This window comes from Equus asinus, chromosome 15, assembly GCF_041296235.1.
Source record: "Equus asinus isolate D_3611 breed Donkey chromosome 15, EquAss-T2T_v2, whole genome shotgun sequence".
Classification (NCBI taxonomy): Eukaryota; Metazoa; Chordata; class Mammalia; order Perissodactyla; family Equidae; genus Equus; species Equus asinus.
Genome location: NC_091804.1, coordinates 29,424,601 through 29,447,492, shown reverse-complemented (window position 1 = coordinate 29,447,492; position 22,892 = coordinate 29,424,601). Strand labels below are relative to the sequence as shown.

At 39.9% G+C, this 22,892-nt stretch overlaps 1 protein-coding gene across 7 annotated transcripts in view; it reads right to left on the bottom strand.

The window, feature by feature from the left end:
• RPRD1B (regulation of nuclear pre-mRNA domain containing 1B) overlaps window positions 1-22,892 on the bottom strand; it is a 74,150-nt gene that overhangs the window by 47,601 nt on the left and 3,657 nt on the right. For 6 of the 7 annotated variants that reach the window (XM_014847176.3, XM_014847177.3, XM_044748796.2 and 3 more), the window contains exons 2-5: window positions 20,687-20,816; window positions 13,010-13,143; window positions 5,515-5,627; window positions 3,833-3,959 (exon numbers count right to left, since the gene is read on the bottom strand). In XM_014847176.3, the coding sequence (XP_014702662.1) occupies window positions 3,833-3,959; window positions 5,515-5,627; window positions 13,010-13,143; window positions 20,687-20,816 (504 nt within the window). The remainder of the gene's footprint in view (window positions 1-3,832; window positions 3,960-5,514; window positions 5,628-13,009; window positions 13,144-20,686; window positions 20,817-22,892) is intronic. The other variant, XM_014847179.3, reaches the window with a different exon arrangement.

Here is a 22,892-nt window from a genome sequence, read left to right as displayed (position 1 = left end):
TCAGGTAGGAAGAGAAACAATATACTGTATTTTACTTATTTTTCAGCTAAAGATAAGAACTATAGAGAATGGGGCTGGGCCGGTGGCGCAGCAGTTAAGTGTGCACGTTCCACTTCGGTGGCCCTGGGTTCACCGGTTCAAATCCCGGGTGCAGACATGGCACCGCTTGGCAAGCCATGCTGTGGCAGGTGTCCCACATATACAGTAGAGGAAGATGGGCACGGATGTTAGCTCAGGGCCAGTCTTCCTCAGCAAAAACAGGAGGATTGGCAGCAGATGTTAGCTCAGGGCTAATCTTCCTCAAAAAAAAAAAAAGAACCATAGAGAAAAATAAGACAGAGAGAAAAAATGGGGCACTGAGAGGGAGGATTACAATTTTAAATAAGGTGACCAGGGTAGGCTTCACTGAGGTGACACGTAAACCAAAGCCTGGAGGAAGTGAGAACAAGCCATGTGACTCTGGGGAAGATCATTCCAGGCAGAGGGAACACCAAACACAAAGGCCCAGGAGGGGAGAGTGCCTGGCCAGGAGCCCCTATGACTGGAGTGCTTCAAGTAGAGGGAGACATGAAGCAACTGCCACTTTAACAGAGCATTCTGGTTACTATGTTGAGAAGAGAATGATGGCTGGGGTGGGGACAAGGAAGCGGGGACACCAGGTAGGAGGCTACTGTAACAATCCAAGTGAAGATGGTGGTAACCCGCACCAGGTGTAATGGGAGAGGTGGTGACAAGATGTCAGAAACTAGTTTTGGTCCTGGTCCTGATCAACAGAAGTGATAAAAGGTCGTTTATGGAGATAGGGAAGACCATGAGAGAAATGAATTTTGGAGGTAAGATGAATATTTGGTTTGGGATAAACTTTGAAATGTCTTTTGAGACATCCAACTAGTAACACTGAGCAGGAGGCTGGATATATGGGTCTCAAGTTCAAGGGAGGGGTCAACATTAGAGATGTAAATTAGGGAATCATTAGCATAAAAATTGTTATTGAAAGTCATCAAACTGGATGAGAGGAAGCGTCATTGAACCTAGCTAGAGAGGAGAGCTAAGTGCTCAACATTAAGAGGTCAAGAAGAAGTGAAGAAATTAGCAAAGGAGACTGAAAAGACATGGCCAGAGAGAGAAGAGGAAAGCTACGAAAAATGGGGTCCTAGTCTCCAATGCTGCTGTAACAAATTACCACAAATTTATTGGCTTAAAACAACACAAATGTATTCTCTTAATATTTATTGTTGTGGCCCTTTCCTCTATCTTCAAAATGCACCACTCCCCAACTTCTGCTTCCACAGTCATATCTCCTTCTCTGACTCTTGTCCTCCCATCTTCCTCTTTTAAGCCCTGTGACTACACTGGGCCCACCCAAATGAAACAGGATCATCTCCCCATCTCAAGATCCTTAACTTAATCACATCTGCAAAGTCCCTTTTGCCATGTAAGACAATATACTCACAAGCTCTGGAGATCAGAACATGGACATTTTCGGGGGGTCATCATTGTGTCTGCCACATCAAGTGAGAAAGTATTCTCAGGAAGAAGAAATGATTAACTGGGCCAAATGTTACTTAGGTCAAGTTAAGATGACCTCAACTTAAGATTAGCCAAAAAAATCACAATTGAATTCAGCAACATGGAAGTCATCACCAACACTGATAAGAAGAGTTTCAACAAAGTGGAATCAAGAGAAAGAGAGCAGGGAAAATGGAGACAGATGAGCAGAGGCAATCTATTTAGGATAGGATGTTTTGCTATAAAGAATAGAGAAATGAGGCAGTTGCAAGATGAAGATACGGATCAAGAAAAAAGTTTTTCCCATATGGGAAAAAAATACCTGGTTTTATGCTGTTGAGAATGATCCCGTAAAGGGAAAAAACAGAAAATGAAGGAAAAAAGGGGAGACCTATTGGAGCAATGTCCTTCAGTAGATGAGAATGAACAGGTCTAACAATCAGGGAGAGGGGCTGGTTTAGAAAACAGCATGTTCTGCCACAGAAATAGGAAGAAAAGTCAGCCAATGTGTCTTACTTGTTTTTCCCAGCCACATTCAGCTGTGCGGGCACAAGAAAGGAAGAGATGAAAAGCTGGACTTAAGAATGGTGGTTACCAGGGGCTGGGGGAGGAGGAACGGAGTTGTTGTTACTTAATGGGCATAGAGTTTCAGTTTCATAAGATAAAGAGTTCTGGAGGTTGGTTACACAACGGGAATGGACTTAACACTACTGAACTGCACACTTCAAAACGGTTAAGATGGTAAAGTTTGTTAGGTGTATTTTATCACAATTAAAAATCAAAATAAGTAATTAAAAAAAGCCAATGAGAACTTTAGGTCAGTGAAAACAGACAAATGAAATCATACACATTGCTAGCTTTACATTAATTGTTTCCAATTTTTGCGGCTTGTGATTCTGACAGTAAGAATAAATGTGGTGGTCCTTACAATAATAATACACTCATGCACCACATAATGACACCTCCGTCAATGACAGACCACATCCCCACTGTCAAGTGACACATGACTGTAATAAAAAACTTGGATTTAACCAGGAGAAACACTGGATTTTTGCCAGGAGGCTACAGTGAAGGGGAAAGAGAGGAAAAGGGATTGAGGGTATATGTGAGATAGTGATTACAGAGACTCTAGGCTGAGCAAAGAAGAAAATGAGGACATAAGGAGAGTGAAGGCTGGGAAAATGTGGAAGGATCAATAGACTATGGGATCAACAGACTGTTAAATCCAGTAGGGTTTCAGCGTTGGAGCTGGCAAAGTAGATGAAATGAGCCGAAATGCTTCTTATATGATATAGAAGGCCTCCGTGTTGAGTTCTCCAACTAAGCACGCTCCTGACTGAAGGTCTTTACAAGTACTGTCCCCTCTGTCTGGGTGGCACTTCCTTCCCTCAGATATCCTCACAGTGTGCTTCCTAATTTATCTGGGCCTCTGATCAAACAGTATCTCATCAGAAAGGTCTTCCCTGACACTTCCCTGACACCTTTAGAATAGAACCTCCTTCAATCATTCTCCATCCCACAGCCCCATGGTACTTTTCTTTTTTGCACTTAACCCCTGAAGGAACGTGGGTAGGAAACCAAGGGCATCTGCCACACAGTGTACCTCAAATATTTGTTGAATGAAGGAACTACTTCATGAACAACCTTGATTTCCCTCAGATGGATAGGGAGGAAATTAGTGAAGCAGCCAAGTCAAGGAAGAGACCAGAAGGGGAAAATGGTGGCCCTCAGAAAAAGTGAACAAAACGTCTGAGCTTTTGTAATGGGAAGAACATAGGCTTTGCAGCCTAGGTTGGACTCCCAAGATCCACTATTTGTGTGACCTTGGGCAAGACACCGAACTTCTCAAAGCCTCGATTTCCTCCTATGCGATATGGGGATAGACATTCACCAATCTCCAAAGATTATCAAGAAGAGTAGAAATATTTCACACAGAGCATACTCTATAAATATTAGTTCATGCTTCATTTCTTCAATTTCACAAGCATAAAGTGGGAATAATGTCAACCGCCACTCCCTGTTTAATTGGGGGTGATCATCAGGAGGGTAAAATGACACTAACAATACATACCTGGAGTTCTTGCCATTGAAGGCACTATCATCTATGGGGTGTGTCAGTGCACAGTGTATAAATCACACAGTGCTGAATCATAATTTTTTTTTCTTTTAGTAAAAAGGTCATGAGTTTAATGCCCTCTCCCTCAGCCTCCTGCACATACAATTTGCACTGTTTTCAACAGACCATACTTAGCATGCCTAGGGTTTGATGCATTAGAGATATGTTCCTGTTCCCTCACCTTTTACCCAAACTCTATCTTCTCACCTGTTATTTTTTCCAATAGAGAAACATCTTGCACTTCCTGGGGCAAAGAAGCAATTTTCTGTCGGACAGTAGCATCCCCTGATGCGGCATTTTCCAGGTCCTGCAGAGCTTTGATGAGTTCCTCAGTCTGGACGAAGAGAACACAAACAACACTATCCAGTAAGACACACGGGGTTTAAAGGAAACTAACTGGGAGTTAAATGAGGTGGAGGTAAAGTCTAAAGGATCATTCTGGACATGTAAAAAGATAACTGTTCTTAGTCCCAGAGCTGATGCTGAAGTCAACAAGATGTACTCTAAGAGAAGGTACAAAGGTAATTTTTCTAAGTCCATGGCCAAACGTGAAGAAAATTCTACATAATTCTTTAAAAACACAATTTTTTTAAAGAGTATATTTTTAGCAACTTAAGAAAATGGAGTCTGGTTCACCCTGTCTAATTTCAAATGATGCATAATTTCTAGCACAGAATGGTCTCCAATATAGAATAAAGGTACACGTATCAGATGTTGAACAACTCTGTGTTGACTGATTAAATGAAATGACACCACCTACTCTAATTCTTTCTTGGGTTTGCTTTACAGAACGATGTTGCAAGATGACATTTTCAATTTCGGCAGCCACTCCCAAAATTAAATGTGCCAAACTCATTAATTACAAACAAGGGGGAAAAGAAAATCAGGAAGAACAAACCAATTTGCATACTCTGTGTATACCAAAAAGGAGTTTTTAAATTGTCAGAAAACACAGAATGCTGACAGGTTAGCCCGTGCATAATGACCCAGGAGTAGTTAACAATGTAGATGGTGGTCAGGTTATCCTGAACAGTGATAATTCAGGATGTTCTCTTGAAGTGTTTAAATGCAAAGATACATGGACCAACACTGCCTTCACTTATCCCCCAGTTTAGTTTGACATTTTAACATAAGACAAACCAGACAGGCTTCCTCTTTACATAGGCCTTGAACACACCTATATGCAATGAAGAAAAGCTGTTTTAGACAAAATCAGGGGCAGTGTAACTCAGGGAAAACAACATGAGCTCTGACGTTAGTCAGACCCGGATTCAAATTAAGACATCGGGCAAATTACTTAATCTGTCTCCTTGGGCCTCATTTTCTTTGACTGTAAATAAATAAGTAAAGAGCTAAAATGAACCAACCACACAGAGTTCATGGGTTAACTTATATAAGAGCCAAATAATGCAAATATATGGTTAAAAACTCAGTAAACGGTAGCTCTCTGTTTCAATAAATAGGTTATATTATAGCAAATTTGCTATTGCCATGCAGACTGGCCACAGAAACTAATGAGTTGTTTACTTACAAAAACCAACCTTTCCACTGGGGACAAGCCACAGCAGAGGACTTCTGAACGGTAACATTATATACCCCTTTCACAAAAATCTCCTTTGTAAAAATATTTTCAACTCCTAGGAATGACAAAAAGCCAAGTCGACATACTCCATAAAACAGAAATCCGTCCCAGAGTCACGGCATGCCAAGACAAAGGCAACCTGCCGCCTGCCAAGCTTCACTGGGTGGCTCTTGCACCCACTGCCCTGGGAGCTGCCCTCTGGTGATTCCCTACTAGTGGTCACCACCGCCACCTAGTGGCCATAATCTTTAACTAGAGGTCACTTCACCAAGCCGCTGTGCCCTACACTCTGGGGGTCAAGACATACCAAGAGGGGTCCTGCAGAAGGATCTTGGGGAGAGTAGCTTCCAGGGTAGTCATCATCCTCCTCCTCTTGTATCTGCTGAAAAGTTCGCTTCAGAGACTTCTTCTCCTCTGTTGCTAGACGAAAGAAAAAAGTGACAAATCTGGGTCACAAAAGCCTGCATAGGTAAGAGTCAAATGCTATGTACAATGGGTCACATGTGAAAAAGGGCAGAAGGGGTGTCTATTTCCAAGATGGCTTAACATTAACCTTTACGCCTGGTCTTTTAAATTGGTGGTAGTTCCCTACATTACTGAAAAGTCAAAATGGCCTTAGTCTGTCATCTCAGATTCACTCACTTGAAAAACACTCCTGAAAACAAGCATCTAAAACTTGTTAGCAAACTAACATATTTGATTTAAAAAAGCTCATTATCTTAAAAAAAAAAGTTAACAGAAGTAAAGTGGTAAGAAACCCATCAGATAATAAAGAAGCAAGCCGATGTGTGCAAGAGTTTGCAGAGAATGTACTACATATAAAATGAGATACTTTATGCTTTCAAGGATAATTTCAGAAAATCAAAAGTAGAGAGAAACCCATCAATAAAATTGTGTCAAAAACTCTAAACACAAATATCCTTTAAACTATCCTTTTAAAAGCAAAACAAACCTAATTTTACCTTAAAAATAACCATTACTAGAAATATGATTGACACTACTAAGACAAATGACTTAAGTTACCAGTTTAAAATTAACCACTTTTGAGGCTAACAGGTTACATTTTTTATTATTTGTATCATATGCTTTTAAATTGTTATGACAGATGTGTTAATTCCAAAATCATTTCTTTTGCATCAAATTGGAAATACAAAATACATGCCAAACCACCATGGGACATAAATCTAAGTGATAAATTCAGGTTTGGAAAGTCAAGAAACTATCGGACACCTAACGTGTGCCAGGCATTGCAATCGTTTCTTTACATTTAATCCTCAACAATTCTAAGATGTAATATCTCTATTTTTCAAGTGAGAAAATGAAGACCCAGAGAGGTTAAATAACTCAACTAAAGGTATGGCTTCAAAATCTGTGCCCTATCCACTGCAGTCGAATTACTTAGCGACACACAACTACCCTCTCATCTGTCAAATGAGGGGTTACCATGCACCTGCCTCAGAACTCTGTGAGTCATACACAGAATAACGTACACTTCTTGCTTAATTAAACACTTTCTTCTGGAATCAAGGATGTAGTTCCTGTTTCCTACCTTATACATTAACTGACCAAACTATGTTTGACGTGAAAGCAAAGTCAATATCATGTTTCATCTTTTCTTAATGTTGTTTGTCTATTCTACTGAAAAAAAAGAAACAGCAGCATTTGCAATAGAGGCAGTCCTCACTTTGCATGATTCTATTATGCACGGATTTATTACCACTGTGTAAACGACACCAGTCCCCCCCAATAACATGGTTCAAATTTCAGATACCATGGTGTGTGAATCCAGAGTAACTGCACAAACAACAAACTCCACGGCTAACTTCAGCCCACAGACCACTATGTAAATAACACAAGTGCATCATGATCACTGATCACATTACTTCTTTCAAGGTCAGTGATGGGTCACTGCACATTTGTTATTCAGTTCACACAGACGGCAAAGTGATTAGTTCTGTTGTCTCCCAGTGATAAAATCCACGTGACGTTTTATAAAAATGACTAATCAAAACAGGGAACCGACTGAGAAAGATGAAAGCGCAGCAAAGAAATTAAAATTAATGCTGGAAGAGACATGTGAATGGAACATAAATGGAGTTGTAGAAGAAACAGCTGGCTGTAGGAAGGCTGGTGCTGTCACACCCTTCTAGAGACCAGATTCACAGCATGAGGAATTTAGTGAAGGCCAACATAGCAACAAAAGTGAAGAAAGGGGCTGTGATGAAAAGGATGACAATGTCTTAGAGTGATGCTGACAAAAAACTTCATATTAAAGGAACTCTCAGAGATATTTCATGACACTGAAAGCACAAGGCATAAAATGTTGGAAGCTGATCCAAATTTAGGAAGAAGTATGACAATACACTAAGACAGAAAAGATGCTTCTTCCATATCATCAATTATCTAAGAAAGCAACCTTTGTTCAAACCACTCTTGATAAGTTTGTTACAAAGAAATAAAACACTTTAATTCTCAATGTTTCTAATTTTTCATGTCATAGCACAATAAATAAATACTAGTTTTAGAATCTTCTTTGTTTCTCTATACATTTGTAATCAACAGTGAGCTTTCAATTTTTTGACAAAAAAATTTTAAAAGTCATAGAACAATCATGATTTTTCCCATTGATTTATTAAGATCACTTTGCATGGTTTCAGCTTGCATGGTCATTTTTTACAGTTTTGCACTACTATGCAAAGCAAGGACTGCTATATTTCTAAAACAGAAAATCTGTTAGGATATAATTTGCATGTGAAATATCTAACAGTACTTAGCGCACAGCAGCTGCCTAATTTATCTATAGTGTGTGGTATGGCCCCCCCAGACATTTAGCCACTACAGCATCAAAGTGGCTGTGTGGAGGAGTGGCCACTAGAATGTAACTCCAAGGGCAAAAAAAAAAAACTTATGTTCTGTTCACCTCCGAGCACCTGCTCAATAAATAAATAAATAGATGTTAAATACACAAAAGAAGGTAGAAAAACTTATAAATTTTGAATTCTTCAGTTTTCAAACTCTCATACAGAAATTATTGCATATAAAAACCACACATCACCAAATATCCTAGGACACTCAGAATCACGAAAGTTGGCACTGGAAGGCCTTAGATAGACCTGTTTCTGTTTTCCCCACCTATGTTTTTTCACGAGCATATCAAGGTCCACAGGCTGCGGTTTGTCCAGAGTCAGAGAGCTCGTGAGTCTAAGTCTGGATCCTACAGTCAAAGTCGTCTGCCTCCTAATCTGGAGTTTTTACCACTTCATGCTGCCACTGACTCATTAAAAATTGAAATCAAACTGATGAAAACAGTCTCAGGGCCATTTCCGTCCTCTGCCATGCTGATGCAAGAGGGTATAGCAGGAGGTAACTATATCATTCTACTTTTCCAGTTCTCGCTTATCTCCACTTGGAGGACCTACTAGAAATGAATTATTCATCATTCCCCCTTCGGGTTCCTTCTTTGCTGAGCTATCTATTTCCACTATGAACACTTTCACTGGCCCCATCTTCCAACCACAAAGCCTGAGACCCCCGGAATCTCTCTTGAAGTCCCGACTTCTAGCAGATGCCACACCTCTGAGGGATTCTTACATATCTCCTCTTCCTACTCCTTCCCACAGCCTCTTACCAGCAATCTGTCTTTTATCATGTCTCGTTCCGACCACTGTTCCAACCAATCCTCGCCTCCAGTCACTCCTTTTCCAACTCAGACTACACTCTTATGAAATTAATCTCTCTAAAGCTGAGCTCTCACCCCGTCACACCTCTATTTGAAAACCTGGAATGGTCACCTAAGTTCAAAGCCTACTTGTGGTAATGGTAACATCATCTCGAGCACTCCCTCCTTCTCTCAGTTGGCATCATCTCCCTCTAACTCCCACAGCACTGGGGCCTCTCTTTGAAAGTGCTTGGCCCTTGCTACTTTGTATGGCCATTGGCGGACACAGGCCTTACCTCTCTGATAGAAACACTGAGTTTCTTATTCCTTTACATTCCTATAATACCTAGACAAGCGTCAACAGACCTGTTTGAAACCTCCTGAAGGCAGAGGAAGCATAGAGCTTGAAGAGTGCTAGAGCCATGCCAGAAACGACTATCAATGCTTCCCTTTACACAAATGGGACAGCGTGCTCTAGCAACTCTCCCCTGACTCACTAGTACCAAGTTACCAGTGTTCTCAGTGTAGTCAGACAGCCATTAAAAATAGCCTAGGAAATCTGTCAGTCCATTCCTACGTCTAAGATAAGGCACCTTCCACTCTCAAGTTGGCTTCTGATCACAGTATCTACACTCCCTTTTTTACTCACTCGACCACTCTGTTTACAGGCAGGGCAAACACTATGGGTGGCCAAAACCATCCTGTCCTCATATTGTGCACCTTCTGTTCTACCCTCCAATCTGTCCCTGGGTCTCCAGGGGGCTTGTACTCAGCTAACCTTCAAGTCCCTCTGGTACCTAAGAGTTTATGGTATGCCTCTTGGAGACCTGATTGTGGTAGATTCCAGACATTATGGCAAACTGTGAAACTAATTTTAAGGCAAAAACCTAGACTGAAGGATCGCAAATAACATTACAAAATACAGCCATCTACCCATAAAGCTGGATCTTCTAAAGGATCCACTTGAAATTTTCTGTGATTAAAAAAAAATCCCACAGATTTTTATTATTTTTAGAATGAAAAAAGAATCAGGAAATATTGTTGGCAACAGCTCCCTCATTCTTTGCTCCCTCCCTGCAAAATAAGGGGAAATTTTTAAAAAAGCATATTAAACTTTACTTGTAGAGAGAAAAAGGTCTGCAGCAAGCAAAGGGCTGACACCCAAGGCACAGCTCTGACCGTACTACCCGTATCACTCACTGAACTGAGTGGCCAGGTCTGGACTTGAACCTGGGAAGCTGGGCCTAGAGCTCCTGCTCTTAACCCTTGTGATTTTGCCTGGCACAAAATCTGGGGGACTGAAAATACTAACCAATCTCCCCCACTTTTGCTACTAGTTCATATCCAGAAATTTAGAATATCAGATATTAGAACAGGGCAGGGGGAATAAAAATCATATCACATTAATAACATCTTACCTACATTATCTCAAGTAATCCTCACAACAACCCTATGAGGTATTACTATTAATAGCCATATTGTACAACGAGGAACCCGAGGCTCAGAGGGGTCAAATGCCATGCCCAAGGTCACACAGCTTCGAAGTGGCAGAGCTGGGATTAACACACTGGTAGTCTCATTTCAAATCCTTGCTCTGAATAGCTAAACTAACTATATTAAGGTCCAGGAAAGCTGGGTGACCTGTTCATGAATCCACACCTTAATTCAAGTCTACTGAATCCATGTGGTTTCAAGGAAAAAGTATGGTGCGAAGAACACAGGCTTTAAAGTCATATAGAAGTGGGTCTGAATTCTCTACTTACCAATTACATCTATTTGGACAAAATTACTATACCCTTTTGAGCCTTAGTATTCTCATCTGAAATATGAAAATAATACCAAATTCAGAGAGTAGTCATAAGGGTTTAAAATAAATGAACACGAAAAGCAGCCAGCAGAGTGGCTGGTGCCTAACAGTGCTCAATAAATGCTTTTCCCTTTGTATCTACAGTTCCTTTCTAAATCCCGCAACTATAGGATACCGTGTGATTCACGTGTGACTCAAGTAAATAACGAAGTTCCATTCAGTCAAGCAGCAGCCTGAGTATTCCCTAGAACAGAGTGACAACTCTAGAACACCTGGGGAGACAGGTATATAAACTCTAGAAACCTCGAGTTCTAAAACAAAATTCCTAAACTCACACATTTTCCAATGCTAGAAGATCTGTCAAAGTTTCAAAGCAAAAATGTTATTTCAAAGTTAAACTCTAAAAAGTTGTCTGAAGACAAAGAATTACCCATGAATCAAAGCTGAAATCTGAAAGGACTATTTAAATTTGGAAATAAACGTCTGAAGAACTCATCAGTATTTTGAAAGGACTGTGGTAAAATATTCTGATAACTCAGGTCCAAAGACGACAATGAGAAGACAGAGTGAGTGAGTTGGGACTATACACACATTGTAACCTTTTGAGATGTGTCGTCTTTACAGAACAGAGAAAGAAATTATCCCTGGACCAGCATTACCCTCCACATAGAGGAATACCGGCTCTACTGTTGTTAATGTCTAGACGCTCAAAAAAAAAACCCAGAAACTCAAGGGAGCTATTTTCAAATCTACCACTGCCACAAATTCCCCAATTTGTCTGACTGCTCCCTGAGTGCAGAACCATTTCTCACTCCTCTCGTTCTTTCCTGTAGCATCAAGCATAGCAGTTACTCAAAGTACATATCTGGCAAATGCTTGGTGAATTGAAATTCAACACTTAACTTTAAACATCATCTTCCAGAGCTCTCCTATTTGCCTTAAAGGTATTTTAAAAAATCAGCACTGTTTACCAACGAACTCTAAGACTGAGCAGAGAAAAGAATGCTGGATACTTCCCCAACGCTCTGCAGAACATCTCCACAGGACACAGTACAAACACTATCAGAATCCAAAACAGAACACCTTGCTTTCCAGAAGCTACCACCAGAGTGATCCCAAAATTGTTTTCTACAACTCCAAGTAAAACAAAAATGACCTGCAGCCTGTAAACACTTATGTCATTCTTAGAAAGCCTCTAATCTTTCGTTTCACAGGAAAGTGAAATGCATATAAACTCAGCCCTGGAAGAGATCATGAAAGGTACACAATAAAGGCTTACTGAATGAATGATATTATCATATGCTAATCATGGCTAAGTTCTACGGCAGAGACACGTACAAAGTACCAGAGGAACACAGAGGGAATGGCTACACATGCCCAGACAAGATAGAGAAGGTGTCAGAATGAGAACAGCATTCTTGAAGAGGTCACCACACAGTAAAAGGAACAGAAGGACGTTTCAGGCAGAGGCAACAGCAGATACAAAGGAAGTGGTGTCAACTGAGCATCCAGAGGGGAAACTGCTGGTAATTTAGAACGGCCCAAGAATATGGTGTACATGAGGGAATGGCAACATCTGGAAAAGCAAACTAGTTCAGATTATAAAGGGTCCTAAATACTATGTTAGTACTCGGACTTGATGCTCTAGGCAATGAGTATGTGTGCAGTCAGAGCAGATCTGTAGCTTAGAAACATGTCATGCCAACTAGAATCAAACTGCAGCTAACCAGAACCCAAAGAACCAAATAACGTTTGATCTTACTCCTCTTTAAAGAAAAAAAATAACATAAGCTCTTAAGAAAGAAGTGGTAAAATTCACACACATACCTGTCCACACTTCCTGAGGATATCCTGGGTTCAGTAAAGACCAAAATCAATTTTAGACGGCAAGCTGATAACCATCAAAAGTATGTTCCAAAATCACATCAGTATTTAATGAAACCAAGTTCTAAAAGGGCTAAGGTACTATTCAAGATCCTACAGCAGTTAGTGCAGGGCTAGGACAAAATCTTAGTCCTGAGTACTGCCTAGTTTCCCCCAACTCTAGACAACTTTGTTGTTCCTTTCCCTTGTGCAAAGAAAGTCTCTGAAAGGCAGGAGAGAGCCAAGGAGAATACAGAGCAAAATTCAGGGTGTGAGATGATGAATAGCATGAACACTAGAACCAGGCTTACACGCTTCGAGCACTACATAAATTCTCACCATCATTTATGATCATCTCTCTCTGAAGAATCATATAATCGCTGGTGGTTCACAGCAACCCCCACTGCAGCTTTTCATATTTGATTCGAAAGTAGGCAAAGACCAAGAGCTGTAAACATGTGGTGATGTTTCTACCTTTGGGGGGAGGGCTCTTGGAGTCCTCCATAGACAGCTTCAGCTGCTGTATGAACTCGCCGCCATACACACTTCTTTCTTGCCAGATGTTCAGCAATCTTTCTAAAGGTTTTTTACAGCCTTCATCTGCCTCTCTGCCCAGAAAAGACGAAAAGATATGTATAAGCTTAAGATTTTTTGTTTTTGATTATGACAGATCTGCTTAAAAAAAAAAAATCAACAACTGACTAAATGATTTACATATTTAAAAACAGAAGGAAGAGTAAGGTACATTTTGTGATAAATGGTTACCCAAAACTTGACCAGAAACTGCATTGTTCCTGTGGTGCACAGGGATGAGAGAGGAATTACGTTACAGCAGTAATCTGTGCCTTTTATCCCCTTTGAGAGATGGGGCAAAAAGGGCAAAAAGCCAATGGTTGATTTTTACAGACAGAGAATTATCAAAAATCGATCCTATTAATTGTGACAGATTGCTTTTTAAGAAGACATTAACTGAAATCTAGTGACAAACATTCTGCTGGAAATTAAAGGGGGGCCAAAACTTTCAAGGATAGAAAAAAATTTTCTAAAAAACCCACAAATGTTTAAAATGGGGAATAAATTCACTACAACTCATCAATGCTAACACACCAAGACCTCTACAAGTATAAATACAATTGTCCATGCACATATGCCAAGACTGATCTCAACTTTACATTAACTACTTCTTTTTTTTGGTGAGGAAGATTGCCCCTGAGCTAATAACTGTGCCAGTCTTCCTATTTTGTATGTGGGACGCCACCACAGCATGGCCTGATGAGCACTGTGTAGGTCTGTGCCCAGGATCTGAAACCGCAAACCCTGGGCCACTGAAGTGGAGAAAACTTAACCACTAAGCCACCGGGTCAGCCCCACACTTCATGATTTTTTAATTCTGGACGAGGTTTGTATTCCAGGTGCACGCAAAGGTGTCTAACAGATAATCTTAGAACACAGTGAGTATAAGACTGTCCTCTGTAATTTATTTCTGAAAGAAGCTAGTTTTTTTCCTGACATATTATAATCCTGAAACAACATTTTTCAATGAGCTGACTATAACTAGCACTTGATGTGAACCAGCTGCTTGCCATAAAATGGCAGACAGCAAGTGGAAGAGTGGGGGGAGACTTTCTGAAAGGAAAACGAATTCCCCATCCTCCACTGTGTTACAATGAACCGTTCTGGTTTGGAAAGCTGTCCGGATGTCAATGATCTTACACTGAGTGACTTCAAACAGGAAGGGATACCCTGACATCTCAGTATCTAAGTCAATATCTTTAATGGGAACTTCAAGAAGAAACCACACCAAATGCACCGAGATGGGAATTTCACCTCCCTCAGCCCTGACAGCACTTTTCTAAAACTTATGTTAACATTCAAGGTGAAGTGAGGTTTCAACCTAATCCAGTCATATTGTATTACTTATGAATTATTAGCGACAAGTTTCACTGAATTGGGGTCCAAGTACTAAATCAGGGTACATACAAATTATTTTTTGTTAAACCTTTTTTCTTTTAGTCAAAGGTGAGAGAGAGGAAAAAAAGGTAAAAACATTTCCACTAGTAGTTTATAAAACTTGAAGATATGACCTAATTACTTGATATTTGAGATCAAACACTTATTCCACCTTCAAAATATATCTAGAAACAAATTACTTCTCACCTCTTCTGCTAACAACCTGGTCCAAGCCACTATCATCTCTTGCCTGATTACTACAACAGCCTCATTATCGGTCTCCCTGCTTCCACCCTTGTCCTCCTACAATCTATTCTAAGCTTTAAAAACATAATTCTAGCTAGTGTGTTAAGGCAGATGACGTCACTCTTTTGCTCAAAACTTTCACGGTTTTCTCATTCTCCCTCAGAATACAGTGAAAGTTCTTATAAAGCCTATGATGCCCTTCTCAACCCAGCCCATTATTCCGAGGCCTTATCTCCTACTCCCTGACCTCCTCCCTCCCCTACAGCTACCCTGGCCCTCCCGCCTCAGGGCCTTTGCACTTAAAGTTCACTTGGCCTGGAACCACGTTTCCCCAGGTGGTGGCATGGCTCGTTCTCTCTCCTCCTTCAGGTGTATACTTACCTTACATAGCACCTTTTCAGTGAGTCCTTCCCTAATCTCCCTATTTAAAATTACACTCCCTAGCCCTATTTAATTTTTCTCCACACAACTTATCTTGTGATATGCTATACACTTTACTTGTTGTTTACACTCCTTGTATTTGAATGTAACTTTCTCAGGGGCAGGGATCTGTCTTTTTCTCCCACTGCTAGCCACCCTAGAACAAGCACAACAAATATCTGTCTGATCGCAATCTTTTTTGAAAAACTTTAGATAGGTTTCAGTAGCCCAAAAAATTAGTTAACTTTCAGCAATCATCTTTAAATCAAGGTCATTCATGTCAGACATCAACTAAGCACTCATGGCTCATTCAATGAGGTTTATGAATTACTGCGCTTGGAATATGAAGAATAAGGCATACGTCCTGACCTCTAGGCCTTGACCCAGGAGCCCTGCAACCTTTCCGTACCCTACCTGGGGCTTCACATTCTACCAACACTAACCCTATGTATTTTCTATGCAGAACCTGCTCCTTCTCATGCATGAGCTTTTGCTCATGGTATCTCCTCTCCTGTGAATGGAACACCCAATAGAACAAGGTGAAGAGGGAGAAGCTGTGAGTAACTCAGGTGGCTTAAGTATATGGGGAAGGTGTGGAAATAGCAGAAGAATCTGACGATGGACTGGAATTAGATTATAGAGGGCCCCAAATGCTATATTAAGCATGTGGCCTTTATCCTAAAGGCAATGGAAGTCCCTGATGTGATCAAATGTATGGCTTAGAAAAATAAAGTCATTATAACCAAATCACAACTAATCAGAACTTAATTAACTGGCTGGTACTTTTAACATAAAATCTGTTCTCTGCAAATTCTCTGATCACTTAAAAAGAGAAGCTAATCATGACAACAAATGCTTATCAAGGATTTAGTTAAAAGAGAGGGGAGGGGCACAACACCCACCTACCCAGCCACCATCGACAGTTCCTGGGGATATTGGCACTCAGTTAAGACTAAGACTGATTTTGAGCACAGCTTCAGCCACATTACTATACAGTAGAAAGTGATGCTCAAACCTGTTGTAACCAAAGGACATTTTCAAAAGGCTTTCACCACTAAAGGCTAAAGCCAAAACGGGGCTCTAGTTTAATCAGTGAATGTAATGAACCAGGATTCCTTGAGCACTATAGTAAATCAAGGTTTTGCCAGATAAGTTTCAAAGTTACAGCGACAACACTCAAAAAATCTTTTTACTGATGACGTTTTGCCATAAGTAGCTCCAATGAATTAGAAGTCATTTTAGCACCTGGAATCGGATACAACTAAAGCAATTCAGTTGTTTTACAACAGAAGGAGCTATATTTTCAGGTTGCACTAACTCCATTCTAAATTGAGAAACTGTTAGTGAAAAAACAAAAAAATCTTTGCTGCTAATCAATGAATAAACTGCAAGATGATAAATAACTACATACATAACTTATTACGTTGAACACAACTTAGTATGTATTTTAACTGATTAATTATAAATTCAATCACTGCAAAACTGATCTAAAAAGTGAAAAGTGTGTATTATACACACACGAAATTGCTGCTTGAAGTGTCAGCTGGATACCTGAGGCCTTGCCCAGCCAGGTTGGGGGCCTTTTCTTCCTCTGTAGTTCTAACGGCACTTCCTTGGTACAGCCACTATAATTTGTGTGTTTCTGTTTTATCCCTTGCACTGTAGGCCTATGGTAGACTTACTAAAGGCAGGAATTCTTTTTAAGTATCCCCAGCACTTCCAACAGCACCTCATGCAAAGCTGGAGCAGAAATGTTCTCTGCAATTGTGCAGAAGAGTTAACACAGCAAGCAGGAGACTGCTACCCTTAGAAAGGCCTGCTCACAAGGCTGGCCCTTGGCTGGCATCTGGGGTGTTCCGCAATTTCCTAACTGATAAGGGTGGCTTACTGTGCCTAAACTGTTTGTGCAAACAACATGGTTTATGCTGGACACCTGCTTTCTTCCTAGGAGTCCGGAACTTTGGCAGAGAGTGCCTGTAGCCAACCCCAATAAAAACCCTGGGCAACTGAGTCTCTAATGAGCTTCCTAGGTAGGCAACACTTCACACGTGCTGTCACAATTCAATGCTGGAGGAGTTCAGTGTGTCTTGTGTGACTCCACTGTGAGGACTCTTGGAAGCTTATGTCTGGTCTCCTGTGGACTCCATTTCATGCGCCTTCTCCCTCTGCTGATTTTGCTTTGTATTCTTTTGTTGTTAATAAATTATAGCCACGAGCAGATCTAAACACTGAGTTCTGTAAGTTCTCCTACCATGTCACCAAACCTGAAAGTGGTCTTGGGGACCTATGACACAATAGTAAACAAATAAGCATATGGTGATAACTCCAAATTTATGTCTCCAGAAATTAATTTCCTACTAAGACTATTTCATCCACCTGCCTATCTAGAATCGCCCCTTGGGATATCTACCAGCCATCTCAAACTAACATGGCCAAAAGAAAACTCTTAGTTTCCTCTACCATATCTTTCCCCCAATCTCCATTCAGTAAACAGCACCAACAGCCACGCACTTACTCCTATCAAAAACCTATCTTTGATTTCTCTTTCCCTTCACTACTAGCTCCCATAAATCCTATCAGTTTTACTTGGGGGGGGGGGCGGTTGGGGGGAACTCCATCCACAAAATATCCAGCAACCAGAAACTATTGTTATCTTCTCACTGTTTCTGAGTCCTAGCTGATGTCATCTCTAGCCTATACTAAAGCAAAACCATCCCAATTCCTGTCCCTGCCCCTCCCTTGGCCTTTATAATTCATTCTCCACAGCAAGCCAGAGGGATCCTTCAACAATGTATTGGAATATATCATTCCCCTGCTTAAAACCCTTCACTGACCTCCCATCAGAACGAAATCCTAACTCTCTCACAGCTTACGAGGCATACATGACTGGCACCTGCCTAGCTCTCCGATCTCATCTGGATGCCACTTTTCACTTTGCTCACACTGTGTTCTAACTATACCAGCCTTCATCCTGATCCTCTTAACATGCCAAGATTATTTCTCCCTTAGGTTCCTCTTAATAGCTGTTCCTATTTCGCATGATTCCCTCGAATGTCATTTCCTTAGAGAAGCCAGCCTCCACCACACTAGAAGAGGTCCCACTCCAGAACATCATTCTATTTTATTATGTCCACGTTATCACTCTCTGGAAGTATCTTGTTCATTGATTTGTCCTTGCCTGCCTTGTTCGCTGCTGCCCTCCTAGTGTCTGGATCAGTACTTGGCACATAGTATGCACTCAAATGAAAAATGAAGTGCACAACTATCTCCAAACTGAGAAGAAAACAAGAAGGCATCTGGGTGGGAAATAACTTCAGAGTCTCGTTATTTACACTGCTCTTCAAATTAAATCTACCCTATGAGCCTGGCAGCTTTCTCTCACTTGAGAGGTTGGTTGGTTTGTTTTCAGGGCGGTTTGAGGGAGGAGGTAGGATTACCTATCACAATGATATACCTAATCAATTTTGTCAATATTCATGCGTCAACTATCTTTGTTCATCAACTGGCCAGGAAAAACCTTACAGAGAGCACTTCTTACTATTGATAAGGTATTGACAAGGTGTGTCAGGATTGAAGTGGAATGGCTGGACTCACTGTTCTAATAATGTGGGGGGCGGGAGGGAGTTGGAACCATGGGAATCCTGAATATAATATCCAAACAGGAGCTTAAAAGAACTAGAATGCAAAAAAAAAAAAAGGAATTAGGGCTATTTTTTAATTAAGAAGAACCACGTATGTTTTCCCCATAATGTCATAAAATTTGCCAAGAAGTTTTCACAGTGCCTCCTAGACAGGTTACCAAGTAGAAAAGAAATTCTGAATCTTGGGATTGCCCATCCCTCTTCTCCCACCTCTTTCTACTTGCCCTTTTCTGGTTTGGGGGTAGCTAACGATTATTGTTCAATTTTTAAATAAAAATGTTAAGTTTACTATCCCTACAGGAAATGATTTTAGTCAATTTCCTATACCCTGAATTAATTAACTCAATCAACAAATATTTACTGAACCCCTACTCTGTGCCAGGGCGGATCAAAATGTTGCCCAGCTCCTGGGACACTATGCACCATCGAGGCTACATAAATGGTACTGCCTAAAGCTACATAACCTAACAGCTCTGTGCCACTTTATGAGATGCCTGGGATACAGCAAAGAATAAAAAAGAAATGGTCCTTCCCTTCGCAGAGTTTATAATTTAGTACATGCCCACGAATGAGCAGACTGTGGATCAGGCACTGTACTAGGTACTTTCGAACACAGTGTTCTACTGTAGCCTCACAACAACTCTAATGAGAGAGGTGGTGTCACCCCTTTTAACCAAGTAGGAAACATGGGCTCAAAAAGCTAAGTAACACATGCAAGGCCATTCAGACAGTGCCAGAGGCAGAGCTGCAGCCAAAGTCTACGGAACTTTGAACTAAATCTCCTCCAAATAAGAAAGCGCCTGTTTCCAATTTCAGAGAGCTACTCTAGCACTCTCTTCCCAGCTCCCTCTCTGTTATGAGGATTCAGTATTTATTCAAGCTCATCACACATTCTGCTTCTTCAGTGTTCATGTTCACCAAAGAGAAAGAGCCACCTCTGAATGTAGTTGACACACAGAAATCTTTTTTCCCTCTATAGAAAGCTAGATATCACTTCTTTCTTTTGGATTTCTTAATTTATTCCTTCAAACTTTTCAAATCTTTCATGGAATGCCAGACTTATTTTCACATCAAAGGTCTTTCACTTACACTTTGGACCCTAGAATAATTTTTGTTTAACCCACTCGTCTCGTTTTCACCCTTCCCAATTTCCTTTTGCAAAGATGTTATTTTTATATGTTTACTAGGTAATATTATAGTGAAAAATAGTTTTTCTTTGCTCCTCCTGGGCAACAAGTTTGTGTCTACAGAAAAGCAGTTTGTTTTTAAATGTATAAAAATGACTGATAAACCTTTTAATCAAACGTACACTTTCTGTGCTGCGAGCTGTGTGGGTGCTCTATGTTTCAGGCTTTCTTGTCACAAAACACAGTGGTGGCAGAAACGTAACAGGAGATAGCCAGGGCAAATACCTACTTTCCACACTAATAATTATCGTCTTTACAGTTACAGTAATGACTACTATTTTTAGTAAATTAGACATCTAGACATTCAGAAGGAAGTAAGTAAAAACGAAGGCAAAAACGGCTAATTTCTTGCTATTATGGTTTTGTTACTTGTACTGTTTAGCTTTGTTTTTTGACCATAAGCTAATGAGGCAACTCAGCCAAACCAAGGAAAATGTCATACTCAAGAAATGAAATCAATAAATGAATACATCTAGGGGAAAAGATGCACTTCAAGTGCTAGACTGAATCTCTTCATGCATCGAAGTGTTACCTGTCTAGATAGTTCTTAAGGGCCCAGCAAAACTTAAAGCCATAATTTGCAACACTTAAAGCATATCTCTGTAAAGTACAAAGCTGTCAATTTACACAGGCTATCATAGAAAAGGAAAGAACAAAGAGAAGGAAAAGGCAATGCATTTAAAAAGAAAACAAAACAGACAACATACCTGGCAACATGAGAAAAAGCATCCACAAGGACAGATTCAAATTCTCTAGTAAATTCAGGTCCTTTCCTTTTACTGTTTTGGATGACATCATTTGCTAAATACAGAAAAGTAAGCTTTCTATTTGATTTGGCTGGAAAAAAAGAAAAGATAATTTAGCTTACACCAAGGAAATTCTCAGTTCGCAATTCTTTTGCCCTAAGCTATTTCTAAAGAATATTGAGACAAGCATTATCTTGAGGTCAAGGCTGCTATATGTTTGAAGAAACAACTTAAGGAACTCCTGGATGTCTCTAAGAAAACAGGTGTGAGAATACAATTTTGAAAAAAATAATAACAAGAATGGGCCATCTTCATTTTTGTGTTATTTGAACCAGGGTAATTGATAGTAAAAATGAAGATAATAAAAAAAATTCCTAAAGGATAAGCAGACAATACTCTCCAGAAAACATGTTAAAACCAAGGTTTCCATTTATTCTATTGCAAAGATGAACATTTCTAACTCACTGTTAATTATCGCATACTGCAGAATGAAAGACTAAGTTAGGTATCAATTTTAAAATAGATTCTTGTCATTTATGCTCCTAGACTAAGAATTTTTCTTTGGACATTCCAATAACCATAATCAGTCAATGATACCGACTCTACAATCCAGAGGAATCTCTAGACACTCCAATGGATATTTATCTCAAATACAAATATACATTAATGCTGCATTTTTATTGAAAATTTATACACATCTGAAATCTGGATATGCAAAATTATGGCTCCCACAAAAACCATAATTCTTCTCTCTTACACATACTAAACGTAGGATTTCCTATTGCTCTATATGGTATCATATATTAAACCATAAAAACCTCACGCATATGTCTGAGTTACAGTTGCCTGGGGGAACATTACTGAATTTCCTGGCTTCTATGCACATAACTTCTCAACTGCAAAGTTACATCACTACCATTTTTGGTCCCAGTTTTCTTTTAAAAGAAATAAATAAGAACACAATCAGTTCAAAACGCTGAAGTTTTCTCCAATGCTAAAGTACCTGAAAAACTCAAGCAAGCCCTATGTCAACCTTTACACACCTGAATAACTAGTCCTTACTCCATTTGTCTTGGAAACCATTTCTGTTTCTTTTGAAACACACACAGCATGTATAAATTCTGACACAGCTGACATAAGATTGGACATTTTTAAACGCAGCTACAGGAGAACAATCCAGGTTAAAAACAAAATTTTTAAAGCATGTTATAGTTTAAATTGATGATGTACAGTGCTCATAAAATAAATATGGACATCCTGCATTGTACTAACCTTCTGGTAAGTTTAGATGGCCAACTGATGAGAATATTGAAAACCTGGAGCCATCTTCCACTCTAACAGCTCTAATTATTATTCAAAAGCAGAACAAAAGCGTCAATATTTACAATACTCCACTGTTGCTACAAAAGTATGATTATGGCAAAGGGCTTTTTTTTTTTAAAGCAAACCTTTCCTGGGATGTTGCAGCAAGTAAAACTACCAAGCCTATAATACCATGAAAGTTAACAGATTCAAAAGCAAAACAGAATTTCAACAAAGCAAATTTGACTAAGTACAGCTTCACAAATTCCACATACTTTGTTAAGAAAACCAGAATCCATTTTGTAAAATGTCAATTTAGACATTCAAGACCTGATACATTTTTCAGTATTACAAACACGATAGCTAAGACGCTAGAGAGCCAAGGTTTTCATATCTACAATGCCAATTAATTTTCATCATCCTCAAACTCAGCAATGGGGATTTACGTAAGATAAACTTTATCCCTCCACATCTAGCATCCTGCAGAGTCAACACAAGCACCATGTGTGTAAAGGTGATGGGCTGCAGTCCTGGAGCACCTGAACACAGCCATAATACACACAACACACACACACTCCACCTGAGCCCCGGGTGACAACTCACTTGTTCGGATGTCTTTCCAATATGACAAAATAGACCCTTTCACCCTCTACCGAGGCCCATTCCAAGTTGGCTGAAATGGTTCTTGAGCAAAGTTTAAATAACTGGCTGACCAAAAATTTTCATGTCTCGCTGGTTTTGACATCTAGAGAAAGCAATTTTGAAAAAAATGCCTATCTACCAGCATTCGGGCCAAGATACAAACACACTACTAAAAAAATGTTCACCTAACAGCATTTTACATTACACCAAACTATTCCATAAC